Below are 16,019 nucleotides of genomic sequence, written 5' to 3' on the forward strand. Positions count from 1 at the left end.
GGACCCCAAGTTTGAGGCCAGCCTCAGCAAGTTAGCAAGACTGTCTCAAAAATAAAAAATAAAAAGGGCCGGGAATATGGCTTAGTGTACCACTAAGCACTGTACCAGTGCTTGCGTAGCACACGTGAGGCAAGCTATCCTTTGTCTCACTAAAAAACAAAAGAAAAAGAATTGTGAGCCAATGTGCCCAAGGACAAAGCTTTCCTGCAGTCTGATCTAGACCAACACACTGGATCTAGAAGAGAGACAAGTCACTGGGGCGAGGAGGTGGTCTAAAGCCCCGAGTGCAGGCAAATGCCAACCTGAGTCTCCAAGACCTTCAGTCCCAGGTTTTCTGGGCACTGCCACTGTCTGTCTGCCTCTGGCAGGAGGCTGAGAGCCTCGGCAGTCTCCACAACCTCTGGACTTCTGGTGCTCCACCTGCTTGGGGTGGAAGTGGACTTTCTCAGGAGGTCTAGGATGGAGCAGCAGGAGGTGACTTGGCTACCTCCCCCTCCCTCCGTCCACACTCACGCCACCACTGAGTCCCACACACACTGCCCCACGCAGCCTTGACTTCATTGTGTCTTGCCTTCATCACCACAGAATCACAGCTACCTTGACTGAGGGCTACCACTCCTAACTGGTGTTCTGGTTCCTACTGCGCCGGCCACAGCCGTTCTACCTCGAGAGCCTATCCGCACTCACGTCAGTTCCTAAGGCCCCTTCCCATTTCCCCTCTTTGGGTGTTTATAGGAAACCAACCACAACCACCCTTCAGTTCCACATGAGCTTTGCTGCAGCTGAGTCTTTCCCCATCGACTCAGCCCCCGGCTATTTCTCTGGCAAACTGTCCCACTCACAGAATCCCAGAGCTCTACTCCATCAAGAAGGAATCCCAAGTGCTGGCTTGCTCACTGCCAGGTGTCAGACCGTCTTTCCCAAGTAGCCAACTACATAGCCTTGTCCCAGGTACACCAGGAATTTGCATCTTTCTTTTAAGTCTTTTATTTTGAGTTCTTAAAAAAAAGAGAAAAAACAAAACACAGAAGCCACAACCAGAAGAATAGACAAAAAGAGGACAAAGGCTTGGGATCAGCCAGAGACCAAGTGCATGGATGAGCACACACTTGGCCTCACTGGGTCTGCAGAGTGAAGCAGTGGAAAGTCCAGCCCTTGGGCATGTTAGATTTAAAGGGGGGAGACAGGTCACTTAAAAAAATATATATACTGTACACATCTATGTGAAGCGCTCTGTGCTGGGATCAGTGGGGCAAGGTCCCAGGAGCTGGGCAAGGTCCCAGGAGCTGGGCTCCCTCCTCCTCAGACCAGGCTTCCAGCAGGCTCACAGGCTTGGCCAGCATGGGGACCCTGCACTGGCCATCTTCTGCAGAGGGAGAAGTTAAAAATCCAGTCTCAAGCCAGGGTAGGCAGAGGTCAGAGGCCTGGAGATGGTCAACACTCCGTTAAGAACTCCCTGGGGGAAGGAAACACATCCACACATAAAATCTCCTGACCTTTCCCTCCATCAAGGAGGATAAAACCTGGCCTTCTTGCTCCAGGAGAGGGGGACTGACTATATCCCCCACATGCTGATGCTGGTCGCTCTATTCTGGACCCTTCCAACACTGCAGCTCCCTCCAGCCCCTGGTGTTGTCACATGGCCCCACCAACTCTTGAGGATTGGAGCCTTCCCCAGCCCCACTTCCTTTGGTCCTCCCATGGCTGGGAAGGGCCAGAAAGCATACCTGTCTTGTGCCTGGCCTCTCACACAGTCTGCTCTGCGGTCTTCTGTGAGGAGAAAAGTGTCAGGGCTCTTATCCCTGAGGTGTGTCCCACTGCTGCCCCACACCTGCTGGGGACTGGCGATTCCCCCAAGACAAATGCCAGGTCTATAGGGATCCCTGGGGATGGGGCAGTGCCTCATGTGCCCTCCAGGAAGGAGCCCAGAGCGGACGCCATCCTGCCTGAGGGGCTGAGGCTCTGGCCATAGCATAGACCCTGCTCAGGCCATCAGCCCTCGAACCCTGCTGCTCCACAAGCACAGCAGATGGCTATGAGAGTTTCCTCAGTAGGGACAGCCTGCCAGCTGGGTACATGTAGCCCAAGTCCTGTTTCTTCTCACCTGAAAGTCTGTGACAGCCCATGTGGGTCTCCCTGACCTCTGGGGGTATCCCTTTCCTTCATCCCTAACCCCCCTCATTCTCCACCTCATAGATGAGACAGGGCCACTTCTGTGGCTTCCAGAGGCTAGGAATACTCCCTTCCGGCTCTTTCTCACAAGATCCCCCTTTAGAATCAAGAATGGAGAGGGCAGGGACGGGTCTGGGTGTGCGAAGGGCTAACATTCACCCTGGGAACTGGGTTTGGGTCCCTTTTTTGGTCTGAGACGCTGCAGGAACTCATTTTACCTTTTTCTTCTTTTTCTTCTGAAGCAGTGAGTCAGGGTCTTTGGTTGAGGCCTTTTTTGCTTTCTTCTTTTTTTCCTTTTTGTCCTTTTCTTTTTTACCTGAGGGAAGAAAGGAAGTTTCTTGAACAGATTGTAATCTTGAGTGCTGGGCCATGCTGGAGGTATAGGGCCCGGCAGAACTCCAGGGTTCCAGGGCCTGCTCCTCCTGGCTGGTGCTCAGCTCTCCCCACAGCCCAGCAAGCCATCAACACAGCCAGGGTGGGGCCAGGACACCTGTCCTTCAAAACCAGCCTCATGCCTTCTTCATCCATGGACCACTTGGACTATGACTAATTTTCTTTAAATTAACTCAATTATTATTATTACTATTTTTTTTTTTGGGGGGGGGCGGGGGCAGTGCTGGGGATGAAACCCAAGGCCTCACGCATGCTAGGTAAGTGCTCTACCACTGAGCTATATCCCTGGCCCTAAATTAACTCATTTAAAAAATTCCCACACAGGGCTGGGGATGTGGTTCTGTAGTAGGATGCTTGCCTGGGTTTCATCCCCAACCACCCCCCACCACACACACACACACACACACACAAAAAAAAAAAAAAAAAAAAAAGAAAGAAAAAACAACAAAACCTCCCACAGTTATTTTGACAGGAAAGTGGGAACCTAATACAGTACTGAGCACCAAAGGGTCAAGCGTCCTGCTCTGAGGGCCACTCTGCCTTTGCCCTGGAGGCATTAGGCATCTACCCGTCTCTGTATTCCTCTACCACCACTGGTGCAGCACAAGAAGGTTGCCTGTTTGGAGCCGGTGAAACCCCTTGACCCTGAGCATCTTCCTTCTCTGAGCCTCAGTTCTCCATTTGCAAAATGGGATTGAAATACCTCTTGTGCTGGCACAAGGACTGACGAGGACCTACTGAGCGCAGACTCTAGCACAGGTCTCAATGAATAGGAAACCGAGGTCTAGAGAGATGATGAGGGCTCAGGTGTTCTGGTCCATTTTGCACCCCAGAGCTGGTGGGAGAAACAGGCTCTTCCAAAATCTGACATGGGCCAAAGAGGCACAGGACACCATTCTCTGCCCTTGTCAGGCTGCAGCCTGAGCCTGGATCTTCTAGAAGCCTGAAGCTGAAAATGAATGTGACTGTCAGATACTAAGGGAACATTCTGGGCTTTGGGGAGCTGGCTCGCAGCTCTGGCCCAGGTGCTCTGGAATCTTTTCCGGCTTTGCCACTGGCTGCCCCCAAGACCCTGGAAAACCCATCCAGGGATCTCCTTGTGCATGGGGAAGAGACCAGGGGTTGGCTAAGGACGCCGGCTGCCCTCAGCATGGGCCTAGGGAAGCAAGATCTTACTTACTTTTATCAGATTTCTTCTTCTCTTTTTTGCTTTTTGGGTCACTTTGATCTCCACCCTCAACCTTCACCATCCCCAGCTCCCCTTCTGGCTGGTCCCTGGCCCCATGGGAGCCGGAAGGTCCCTTCCCCTTCTTCTCCTTTGTGTTGCCACTTGCTCTGTCTCTCTTTTTCCCTTTGGAAGTCCTGGAGGCCTTTTCTGAAGAAACAGCGCTCTCCCCGCCTTCCTCAGACACTAGCTGCTTCTTCTTTTTGCTCTTGGGGGCTCTGGTGGCTGACTGGTCTCCTGACAGCTTCCGTTTCCGGCCTTTCCGGCTGCTGTCCTTGGCGGCATCTGTGGCCTTCTTCCTTTCCTGCTCCAGTAGCTCCTTCAGGACCTTCATCACTGAGGCCTGCACCTGGGCTTCACTCAGGGGCCAGGGAGCCCCCTGGAAGTGCTGGGCAATGTTGCTCTGCAGTCCCTGTGTGGAATCTGTGGAGCTTGGGGCTTCCTTCCTGGGCTTCTCAGAGGTGGCACCTGAGGTGGCTTCCTTTTTACCTGTGGAGAGAGGAGTTGGAGTCATGGATCTGGGGAAGCTGAGGACAAATATCTATGGTGAGCCCTGAGAGGATGCAAGGAAAGACAGCTCCTCCTCTTGCAGGGGTATAGACGGGAAGGCAAGGTCCAGTGGTCACTCTGTCCCATCTCGTCTCCAGAGTCCTTGCGTTCCCCACACCTGGACCTTGCATTCAACTTAGAGCTCTTTTGTCTTTTCATACAAAACTCAACTCAAATTAGGGTGAGGGATGGACAATGAACCCAGATGTTGATGTGAGGCCCTGAAATCTACCAACGAAATGAAAGAGCAAACAGAAGGGAGACGGTATCGTGTAGCCAGGAGTCCAGAGCTGGGTCAGGAGAACTGGTCTCTGAGTCTGACTTTACCACCAACCTCAGTGACTCTAGCCAGGACCCAGCTCCTCTCAAGGGCTGTTTCCCTGCTTGTAAAATGAGGAAATGGATGAATAATGAAGTCTATTATAAGCTATAGATTTAAAATAAAAGTGAAGGGCTTGTAGACGCTCAATTCATAATCCATCGACACAGGGGGCCCTTGGCCCTTCTAGGCCAGGATTCTAGGCTGCTGGTGGGGACACTGGGTGCACAAGTGGTGGCTGACTAAGTAGGTTTACTGCCTGCCAGAGTGACTTCTGGTGCAGCCTTTGTTTAGAATTTCCACGCCTCTGCTTGCCTTTGATAATTGTGTGCTGACTACACGTGTAAAAAAAACCTTCCACAGCCCCCTCTAAAATGTCTCCTTGTCACACCCGCCTCTCACAAAGAGAACACTGGGGAGGAAAGTGAGCAACGACTCCGCTTCTGACCCAGCACGCGAAACTGCTACTTAAAGCCCAAAGACTGGGCCTTGCCACTGCCTCTGGCCTGGACAGGGCTCTACTCCATTCTGGGCTAAGCAGGCATAAAGCTCTTACCTGCTGTGCTCTGGAAGAGGGCTCAGTGGTTTGGCTCTGGAGGTGACTGCTTTGAGGAGGGATAAAGGCAAACATCCATGTCACACTGGGTTGGGGGCTACTCCCTGCAGCATGCAGTGGGCCTGACTGTGCCCATAATTCCCTCCAGTCTGCCCTCCAAAGTCCATGTGACTATTTTCTGCATGCCATACCTTGACATGCCCTGGAGCACCACCCTCTGCAGGGCCTGTTTTAGACATGTTTAGAAACCCAGGGTGGGCTAGAGATGTGGCTCAGTGGTAGAGTGCTTGCCTGGAAAGCATGAGGCCCTGGGTTCAATCACCAGCACCAAAAAAAAGAAAAGAAACAAAACCCAGGGTGGTCTGGGGATTGTCAGTGCTTTAGAGTGCGTCAGAGTGGCTCTGGGCTGGTCCATTGCCAATTCCTGCAAACAGGCTTCCAGTCTTCTGTCTGAATCATCCTCAGTGCCTACACCCCACATCATGATCCTGTGTTGGGAAGAATAGTCAACGGGGATGGCTGGAAAGAGCAAGGTCTATTTCACAAGTCAAGGAGCTGCTTCCAGGCTGGGGACATAGCTCAGTAGAGTGCTTGCCTCACACACATAAGGTCCTAGGTTCCATCCCCAGCACTCCAAAAAAAAAAAAAAAAAAGGGTGCTGCTTCTTCTAGGCAGAGATTCTCCTCCAGCTGCAACCAGCTTCCTCCAGCTAGACACACCTGGCTCCTGGGCTGCCCAGACCATGGAAGCCAGATACCTCAGGGTGGGCCCCACTTGCACTATGAGAAGGTCTCACTGGAGACCAAAACCCCTCATTTGGAGAGCCCTGGTGGCAGACAGGACCATGTTAGTGGCACCGTTGCTGCAGGAGGACAAAAGGAGGCCCACTGCCTTGTCCTTCCACGTCCTAATGTCCCTTGACTTACCTGTTTTAAGGGAAACAGTGCCTGCCTGCTGAGACTCCAGTTTGCCATCTGGGTCATCTTTTTTTGCCAGAGCAGAGGAAACCAAGGGGCTGGAGTCTGGCTTTGGAGTCACCTTTGAAGCCTGGGAATTGGCCAGGGTCAGCCCCGGGGTCACATAACCTGAGAGGAGAGACTGAAGAAGCCCAGTGTGAAAGAGGCTGCAAGCCCACCCACCCCGCCCAGAAGCATGACCTGCTGTGAGGACACCAGCCCAGGGCGCTCAGGCCTACCCTGCTGAGGCAGACTGAGTGGGCACTGAGCCCCGGGGTGCTTCAGTGCACCTTGTGAACTCCTTGATCAATACACATGTTAGACAAGTACATCCAAAAAGGAAATTTCTTATTATGAATGCAAACACAAAAGTCATTAGCACTTGCCATGTACAGAGAGAGGAACCTTGAAGAAACCTGGTTAAGAAATGTTTTTGTCTGGGAATCACCGAGAATCACAGACCAGAGGTTAACTACTTGGGCTCCTAGGGATTGGGGTAGGAGCTTGCCTGGCTCTTTCTTTTTTGGGGGGATTGAACCCAGGGGCACTTAACCACTGAGCCACATCCCCAGTGCTTTTTAATATTTTACTTAGAAACAGGGTTTCACAAAGTTGCTAAGGCTGGCTTTGAACTTGCAATCCTCCTGCCTCACCCTCCCAAACCACTGAGAATACAGGTGTGCACCATCATGCCCAGTCGCCTGGTTCCTTTGCAGGCAGGAATTTGCCCAGGGCAAGAGGAGGGGGGCCAGATGTCTGACCTGAAGGACACCTGGTTTAACTGGTCTAAGAGTCCAGCCCAACCCTGTGGGCAGCCAGCCCTCTTCCTGGCAGTTACCTGGGAAGGGGCCACCACTTCATCCTCGCTGGACTCTTCTGTAGTCTCCTCCACCAAAGTCTCCTTCTTAGAAGGGGTTGGACCTACTAGAGAAGCAAAGGTATCCTGTTGAGGGCCCCTGGTGGCCCTTGTCAGTTAGGCAGAGTGAACCCTTCAGAGGCCTGAGATGCCAGGTCTAAGTCCCCCCATCCCTCCACCCAAGGACTCAGGGTTGGGCCCTCCCTGTGGAAGGTCCTGCTACATCATGTTATTCACGGCCTTCATCTCCAGCTCCCAAGGCCCCACTTATATCCCCTGCTTTCCCTTGTGGGGAAGCCTGGTCTTGGGAGTTAGGGGAGTCAACAAGAGGAGTCTGACACCAAGAAGCTACCAGCAGTTCAACAAGAGTCAGGGTTTTGAAATCATTTGGACAGACTTCCTCAGAGGGCTGGATAAATGGGTAAACTGAGGCCCAACATGGGATAACATGGCCAAGGTCTCAGATCAAGCTGGGACACAGAGCTGAGGCCAAAGCCCAGGGTTCTACCAGGCTGCATCCCACCCCTGCGCTGGACCTGCCCTCCTAGCACCCTCACCTAGCCTGGGGATTGACTTGGCTGTCTGAGGTCCCCTAGTGTCCTCGCTCCCTGAAGAGCTGTCGCTGCTGTCCTCGCTGTCGTCTGAGCCCCCAGGGGCTTTGGCTTTGGAGTGGCCCGAGGGTGTGGCTGTGGCCTGCTGGCCTGCAGGAGGCTTGGGTTGTTTGAGCTTGTTGTTCACTCTGTTCTGGACAGGGGAGCTCTGGGGATGAGTCACAGTGAGTGCTCCCACAGCACTGTCAACCTAATTTGGTGAAAGAAAGAGTGGAAGGTCACGCAGAGCAGTATGGTGCCTGCTTAGCACAACAACGGGCTGGGCACTGTATCAGGGCCACACAGGTGGCCTCCTGGATCCTTCCCGCAGCTCTCCAGGGTGAACACTGTAGTTCCTCCTTACACACCAGCCCACCGAGATCCAGGGAGGTAAGTCCTGGGACTCAGGGTTGGGCCCTCCCTGTGGTAGGTCTGTTAACCCTGCTTCCCAGCTCACCTCACTTGAAGACTGGGTCCTGGCAGGAGGCTGGGCTTCATTTGCTTTGTGGGCGAGGACTTTCAGGGCGGCCTGTGTCAGCGGGAGGGAAGCTGAGTTCCGCTTTGCCACCTGTGGACAGTGAGGGGCAGCTCTGAGACCAATGGGTAACTGGGATGCCATCTAGGTCATGCCTGGTCAGACCCTGTCTGGCTGGGGTAAGAAGGGACCCAAGTACCAAGAATCATGGGGCTAGAGTTGGGGACGAGCAGCAATTAGAGGGGCAACGTCACCATTTGGGCAGAAAGATGGGTGGCAGGTTTAAGGTTATGAGAAAATCACCTTGTTCTTAGAGTAGAGAGAGAGCTCCCAGCAAGAAAGGGAAGTAGCTTGGTCCTACCTGAGGCCCACTCTAACTCGCACCCTCTTCAGGATATACCTCTAGCTGGGGGTCCCCCTACTTTCTGCACCCACCAACAGTCAGGGAGCAAGAACTTCAACTTCCCGATCTGCAGGGTGCCCCCAGCTCACCTCCTCAGGGGGGCTTCCCGGCCCAGCCTTCCTAAAGCAGATCACTCACTATTCCCTAGTTTATGTTCTGTTTCCTTCATAGCATCAAACAGTTGGTGGGGAACTTGTTTCTATTTGATTTCCTTGTCTAATGGTTGCTTCCTGACTGGCTTGAGAACTCCATGAGGACAGGGGCCCTCCCTGTCTTGTTCCTGCTATCGCCGTGTCTGGCAAGGGCAGATGGTCAGCACCATCTACTGGCTGAGTGGCCAAACAGGTATGGGCTTTGGGGGTGTAGTGATCACGGGCTGGTTACCCACCCAGCCAGCACACACCCTCTCCTTCCAGAGGCCATTCTTGAGGTATAGCTTGTGTGCACCCAGTGGGTGGGTGGCACATCAGCCCCTCCAAGTTGGCACTGCCCCCTAGGTGCATGGCAACTTTCTATCACCCTCTCAAGAAGAACTGGGTGGGGTGCAGTGAACAGCTCCTTCTCAATGGGATAACAAACCAATAAGGCTGAAAGAGCAGGGACTTGGGAATCAGGAGACCTGGGTTTTGGCCCTGCCTAATTCTGATCAAACCACAGCCCCGGTGGGGATGTGTGCTCAGTTTTATCTTCTGAACAGTGGGTCACTGCATTTTTAGATTCAGGCAAGGGTCAAATAACAATGCACTAAAAATGGCGAAGGCTGGGAAGAATGCTAAAGGGATTGTTCTACACATTCTGAAGGGCAACTTTTGTTCATGGCATTTCAAAAGTGGGAGAAAGAAAATAAATCAGAAGCTTCACCATGCTGAAAAAGCTGATGAAGGACTCCAGAGTGAAGTTGGCCCTGTTCAGCTGTGGGTTCCCTGAAAGCATTTCTGATTCTGTTTTCTGTCTGGGGTACTCGTGATTGAACCCAGGGCTGCTTTACCACTGAGTTACATCCCCAGCCCCTTTCATTTTTATTTAGAGACAGAGTCTCCCTAAGCTGCTTAGAGGCTTGCTAAGTTGCTGAGGTTGGCCTCAAATTTGTGATCCTCCTGCCTCAGCCTTCTGATTCATTGGGATTAGAGTGTGTGCCACCATACCCTATAAAAGCAATTCCTAACAATACAAAAATGACTTGGGAATCTGGCATCAGGTCTATGGTCTAAAGGCCAGGAAGGCCTCTGGCTATGAGGCCAATGCTATTGGGGGTGGGAGACAGCCTCTGCAGTGGAATCCAGCTGCCCTCCCTCCCTGTCCACCAGGTACCTGAGTGGCTGCTGCCTCCTGTTTCTTGCCTTCCGATGTCCAACTGGACTCCTCCCTGCTGTTGGCTCTGGGAGTCGTCCGTGCATGGGCAGTGGGCACAATCACATTGGTCTTAATAGCTGAAATAGAGGACAGGAGCATATCAGGATACAGAAACCCCATGGCCTCCTCAGTGGTGGCACAACCCAGTCACCAGCCCATCTGGGGACCCAGTGCTGTGCGTAGGCCTTCCACAGAGAGGTTTCACTCCATACCCCAAGCATTCCAGGCAGGGGCCTGTCATCTGACACAGCTCAAGGACATCCAATGGCTGCTATGGCAGTGACCCCCCACTTTTTCCTCATGTCCTCTCCTCTCGGCCAGTCAGGCTGCTACACCTGAGCCATGTGCTAGAACACTGGTACCAGAGACTCCTCATGTAAAATGGTCTCTCCTGAGAGTCACCCAGATATTTGCACAGGCTGTTCTAGAGTTCACCGGAGAGCAGCTTGTCAGAGCCCAAGACAAACCCCTGTCTCCTCCGACATGGTGCTGGTAGAGTGGAATGTGGTACTGTCTTGTAACCAGTAGGAACCACACCATAAATATGTACTGACAAACCTTCAATGTCACAACATACGCACTGAAGATGACAAGCACAATGTACAGTATGGTCTACTTTAGAAACACAGGTGTGTCTTAGGCTTCAGTCAAGTCAGCAGCAGAGAAACGTTAGAAGTAATAATATTTGAGATGCAGGCAGTGGGGTTATAGGTGATATTTTTTCTTCTTCCTTTTTTTTTTTTTTGTGGTACTGAGTTAAACCCAGAGCCTCACATATGCTAAACAAGAGCTCTACCAATGAGCTACATCCCCAGACTTCTAAATTTTGAGACAGGGTTTTACTAAATTGCCCAAACTGGCCTTGAACTGCAATTCTCCTGCCTCTGTCTCTATAGCGGGGATTATAGGTGGGTACCAGGTGCCCAGCTGGTAGTTTTTCTTTTGTGCTAAATATATTACGGTTTTTAAAAAAATATATTTTTTAGTTGCCAATGGACCTTTATTTTTATTTATATGCGGTGCTGAGAATCGATCTCAGGGCCTCACACATGCTAGGCAAGCACTCTACCACTGAGCCACAACTCCAGCTCATAATATCATTTCTTAATTACCTTGCCAGAATTAGGTATGATTTCCTCATTAAAGTGTTATAACAACAATAAGAGTAACAGCCATTTTTTGTTGTTATTGATAGAATCACAGATTCTTTTAAGTCAAGGACACCCCAGATCTGGTCCTACCTTCTGTTGATAGTGAGTTAGCCCTTCATCAGAGTGACAATGCAGGGCCTAGACACCTGGTCCCTGACCAATCCCTGGCCATGCAACTCGCCTCAATGGGGTCATTGCCAGCAGCTCCACCCAGCTGAGCCTGGCAGGTGAAGCAGGGCACTCGGCACTGGGTGCGGGGCACTCACCAGGAGTGGAGGACTGTGTGGCAGGGATCAGGTCTTCATCCTCGCTCTCGGAGGAGGAGTGCCGGGCAGTGCCATCTGAGACCCGGGCCTTCCTCAGGGTGTTCGCAGCTTGGGCCTGTGCAGGAGTAGCAGGTGGGCCAGCTGGACTACGATTAGGGTCGACAAAAATCAGAGGGGGTTTAATCACCTTGAAAAACAAAAACAGAACATACCCCCCGGTGATTAAAGGCTTGACCAGGGAAAGAGGAAGACAGGAACTTTGTAAGGCAAAGGGGTCCAAGAAGCGCAGGTGCAGCTGGGCACAGAGGCCACTCTAGCTGCCTAGGGCACTCCCAGCCCACACCCATCCCAGGGCACCTTCCAAGACCCAGCACAACACTTCACAGTTCACAGGAGCCCACCTGACCCTGACAGTGAACCCCCGAGGGCAGCAGTATCAGTTACACTCACAGGTGGGAGGTCTACAAGCTACAAGTCCAGAAAGGGAAGGAGTGCCCACCATCATAGCCTGCTGGAAGCAAAGCCAGGGCCACAGTGTTCAACTGAGCCTTCTTTCCCCTGGCTGACTTTAGAGACCTGGTGAGGGAGAGCCCTAAAGTCTTTCCTACAGTGACCCGGCCATAATGTAAGGTTCCCCAGGAAAGTGCTTAGAGTCTAGCTCTCCCCATTGCAGCAACTCTGACACGTCCTTGAGATGTGGCCCAGGCTGCAGCCCCAGCTACACTGACCTAGTTTCAATACATAAAATACTTGAGGACAACAAGGGTGGTTGGGTGGGAAAGAACCACGGGATTAAGATTTAAAGGGATTAATAACCTAATGCAGCGTGTGGCCCTTATTTGGAATCTTATCTGAACACATCAAATATAAAAAATACCATTCATGAGATAATTGGGGAAATGAGACTTATTTGGAATCTTATCTGAACACATCAAATATAAAAAATACCATTCATGAGATAATTGGGGAAATGAGAACGCTTGTCTGGATAGGTCAGTTTTTTTAGCTGTGATATACAATCGTGGTTGTGCTTAAAAGGAAGAAAAAAGAAAGAGACTTCATTCAGACCGGCACACTGAAATCCTAGTGGATGAAATGACAGGCCTGAGACCAGCTTCAAAGTGGCCAGGGTGCTGGGAGGTGAGGGGGGATGTGCTCAGAGCCAGCCTGACCGGTGCGTGTGACTGCAGAGACTGGGCTGGCTGTGGAGTTCTTTACACTGCCTCACCTTTGGGTGGGCTCTCAATGTCCCAATTAGAGAGTGACAGGAAAAGCAGGTGGCAACAGCAGCTCACTGGTATTGTGCAGGCCAGTCTGGCTAGGAACTGCAGCTCCTAGAATGTGCCACCCATACACCAGGGGAATCCAGGTCTGCTTCCTCCTAAAAGCCTCCAACTAAGGAGAGCAGGGAGAGCCATGAGCCAAGGACGGGGGCACCTACTTTCCACTTTGGAACTGTCAGCACTAACCTGAGGTCTGTTCCTGCTCTGGCTAGTGGGGCAATTCAGGGCAGGAGGGGGAGGTGCCTGAGGCCTGGGTGAGGGGCAGTTAGACCTGGGGCTGGGTTGGGTCTCTGTTCGACACACTACCCTGCCCACCTCGTGGGCCTGACTTGTCATTCAGTATCCCTCAAGGTGCTGTGCTGAGAGATGTAAAGTAAAAAGTAAGCAGAAAGGTGCCTGCCCGAGGGTGGAAGCTCTGCTGGGCTTAGGCCCTTCCTACCCCTGCCAAACAGCCTCCCCCACGGCTGCTCTGATCTGCCACTTCCAGAGCCTTCCTTCCCACGTGATGAAAAAGAGAAGGATGCAAAGTGGGAGAAGGCTTGCAGTGGAGGGAGGGGGATCTATATATATGTGAGAAGACAGAAGAACAGATTGTCGGGGACCAAGAGAGGCAACAAACCCACTGAGGCAAACAATAGCGTCTCGGGATGTTAAAAGCAGCGCAGCAGCAGAGCCTCCTCCCAGCTCCACCGGCCCACGCCACCCCGGCCCGGCCCGGCCGCTGGGCTGTGGGAGGGAGGTGGTGCAGGGGCCCGGATGCAGAGGGCGGCTGGGCCACAAGGGGCCCACAGCCCGGTACTATTCTAAGCAGGAGAGCAAGAATCAGGCCTGGAGAGTTCAAAGAGGAGGGCTGCATCACCAAGGGTGCAGGGGACACCCCCTTCTGTGCCTGCCTTTGCCATGACAACCCTGTGTGGTCAAGCCACAGAAGCCCGGAGACCTAGTTTCTCACCTGTTGAAAGAATAAATAGTAATCCCTGTCGGTCACTCACTGCGATGGGGGCACTGCACATCAGCTCAGGCAGGGGCTCCTGTTCTGGTTAGAGAAGCTCCTTGAGCGTCATTGTCCTGCTTGAGCCCAGGACCAGAAGGAGTCCAGGGGCTCCCTTCCCACTCGTGCTCTGGTGCCCGTGGGAAGAAGCCAGAGGCTTCCTGGGCAGCACCTGTGGCCTGTTAAAGTGGAGGTCACAGCTTGTGTCCTCACTCAGCAAGTCTGGGGCCAGGTGGGGCTGGTGGCTCAGGCAGCAGACCCCAGCATGGGACACAGTCACAAAGGCATGATTGCTCCAAGAGTCCCTGCCAAAACTGCCTGTGGAGTGGAAGTGTAGCTCATTGGTAAGAGGAGTACTGAGCACAGGAGTCCCTGGGCTCATCCCCAGCACCTCAAAAACAACACAAAAACCTGTCCACGGATCGGGTAGCAGAATCTGGGCCAGTCCTACCCTAGGGGACTAAGAAATGCCACTATTTGGGGCTGAGAATTTTGAGTTTTGAGCCTTGCCCCAGAGGTTGAAAAGGCTGAGGTCCAAAGACTTTGCTCAGGGTGACCAGCAAAATGCTCTAAAATGCAGAATTGGAAGTTAGTTCTCTAGGGACCAACCAGGAGCTCCTCCTAATACCCAGCATGCCAGGCCTTAATTTAACACCCTTAGTTTCTGACAGGTTTCTCCTCTCTGAAACTCCGAGGGCAGGGCCTATGTCTTTTGTTGTTTTGGCACAATAATAGAGAAAGTGACACTTTCAAAGAAATTAATTAAGCTGGTAGGTAAAAACCACATATGCTCTTGGTGCACATCCATGCCGTGACACACGTGTCGTGGAATGGCTCCCTTGAGCTATTTAATGCATGCATTGCCTCACACACCTACCACTTTCCTTCTAATCAGCACCCAAGCCAGGCTGCAGCGCAGGCCCTAGCCGAGGCCCCTGCTCTACACAACATGGCAGAGGGGCAGCCAGGGGACTGGAATTGGAGCCTGGGGCTCAGCCCACAACCCTGGTATCAAGCTCTTGCTAGGTTGGTGGCTAATAAGAAAAACAGCAAAAACTGCCAATAGCAAAATGTTTGATAAATGCTTAATAATGACAGTAATCATAATTAAGGGACTGAGGACTGATAGGCGGAGGCCATAGCTTCCCCAGGAAGTGCCTGCCTTCCCAATCTTCCCTGGGGAATGCACAAACTGCCGACTATTTTCCCTTCTGCTTTTCAAACAGGGGCTCCAGAATCTTCAGGACTAACGTACCAATTAAATGGTTCAGTTTAAGCATGTTCATTTTAATTGTGTTAGCCAGCCCCCGCAGGGAAATGCAGAGGGGCCCCTCCCTCCCAGCTGTTCTGAGCCCTCAAGAAGGAGACTTCACAAAGCTCCACAGCGAGCCAGGGGCACAGCCCAAGCCCCAGAGAAATGTCCAGACAGGGCCAGGGAGCATGGCCTGGGTTCAAATGGATGGGGCAGGTTGCTCAACTCTGAGCCTCATTCCCCTCCTTAAAATACAAATAACAAAAGGACCTTCCCTCAGAGTTCTTGTGGGGATTAAACAGAATAACTCAAAATAGGGTTCAGTACAGTCCCTGGCACACAGGGAGGGACCAATAACATTAATTTTTCACCATGGTTTTGGTGAAGGTGTGCGAGCAGCCGTCAGGAGAACCTCAGTGACAGACTGACACCTGATACAGAAGGACAGTGGTGAAGCAGGCCCACTGGTGTGGGGGCTGCAGGATTCCAGCAGCTCTGGCGAGGCTGCTAGAAAGGCCTGGGTTCACGTGAAAATTTAGGCCCCAACAGTCAAGCTCCCTTGGCCTCTGAAGTCAGAGAGAAGATGGGCTTGGTCCCTCCCTTGGGGACGTTGTCTAAGGAACACCAGGGATGCAGCAGAGCATGCTAAGGTGCCACAGTTGCTCAGGTTGGGGTCTTGGGCGAGGCCATGGAATTCTGATGAGCCCTGAGAAGCTCAGGTCCCAAGCCAGGACAAGAACACACAGGGGCCAGGAGCCAGTGTTTGTGCCCTTCTCAGCCGTCTTCCTGAGAATCTGGGGAAATTGCTTCAACTCTCAGGGCTTCCATTCCTGAAGTGTCAAATGGGGCAATGCCACCTGCCCTCCTGACAATCACAGGCATTCTGGCACAGGCAGAGGACTGTGCCAAGGACTTGAGGTACTTGCATCAGTATAGATGAGGAGACAGGCACCATTACTGACCCCATCCATTTTACTACTGAAACGCCAAGCCTCAGGAAGGTCAAAGCATTTGCTGGGGCCTAGGGCTGGTAGGTGTGGACCTGGACTCTACCCTCCGCTACCCTGCTTGGAAGCCTGTGTGTTCAACTGCCTCATGGGGTTACTGTCCAGATGAATGTGTCAGAGAGAGCTCTGGAAACTGTGAAGTGCCGTTTAAAAGTGGCAAGTTTTCCCTGTGGCAAGATCTGCACCCCACCCCCAGTTCACCACCCCTGCTGAGCTGGGCCT

General features: G+C 52.4%; 1 protein-coding gene across 2 annotated transcripts in view; it reads right to left on the reverse strand.

The window, feature by feature from the left end:
• Positions 1–967: 967 nt before the first annotated feature.
• TCOF1 (treacle ribosome biogenesis factor 1) overlaps positions 968–16,019 on the reverse strand; it is a 36,154-nt gene continuing 21,102 nt past the window's right edge. Inside the window, exons 18-27 of one of the 2 annotated variants that reach the window (XM_081307662.1) lie at positions 11,265–11,451; positions 9,806–9,924; positions 8,074–8,184; positions 7,584–7,827; positions 7,009–7,094; positions 6,141–6,312; positions 3,746–4,279; positions 2,391–2,488; positions 1,728–1,770; positions 968–1,456 (exon numbers count right to left, since the gene is read on the reverse strand). In XM_081307662.1, the coding sequence (XP_081163788.1) occupies positions 1,747–1,770; positions 2,391–2,488; positions 3,746–4,279; positions 6,141–6,312; positions 7,009–7,094; positions 7,584–7,827; positions 8,074–8,184; positions 9,806–9,924; positions 11,265–11,451 (1,575 nt within the window). In that variant the 3' untranslated portion in view covers positions 968–1,456; positions 1,728–1,746. The remainder of the gene's footprint in view (positions 1,457–1,727; positions 1,771–2,390; positions 2,489–3,745; positions 4,280–6,140; positions 6,313–7,008; positions 7,095–7,583; positions 7,828–8,073; positions 8,185–9,805; positions 9,925–11,264; positions 11,452–16,019) is intronic. The other variant, XM_081307663.1, reaches the window with a different exon arrangement.

This window comes from Spermophilus citellus (assembly GCF_964194105.1).
Source record: "Spermophilus citellus genome assembly, chromosome: 1".
Lineage (NCBI taxonomy): Eukaryota > Metazoa > Chordata > Mammalia > Rodentia > Sciuridae > Spermophilus > Spermophilus citellus.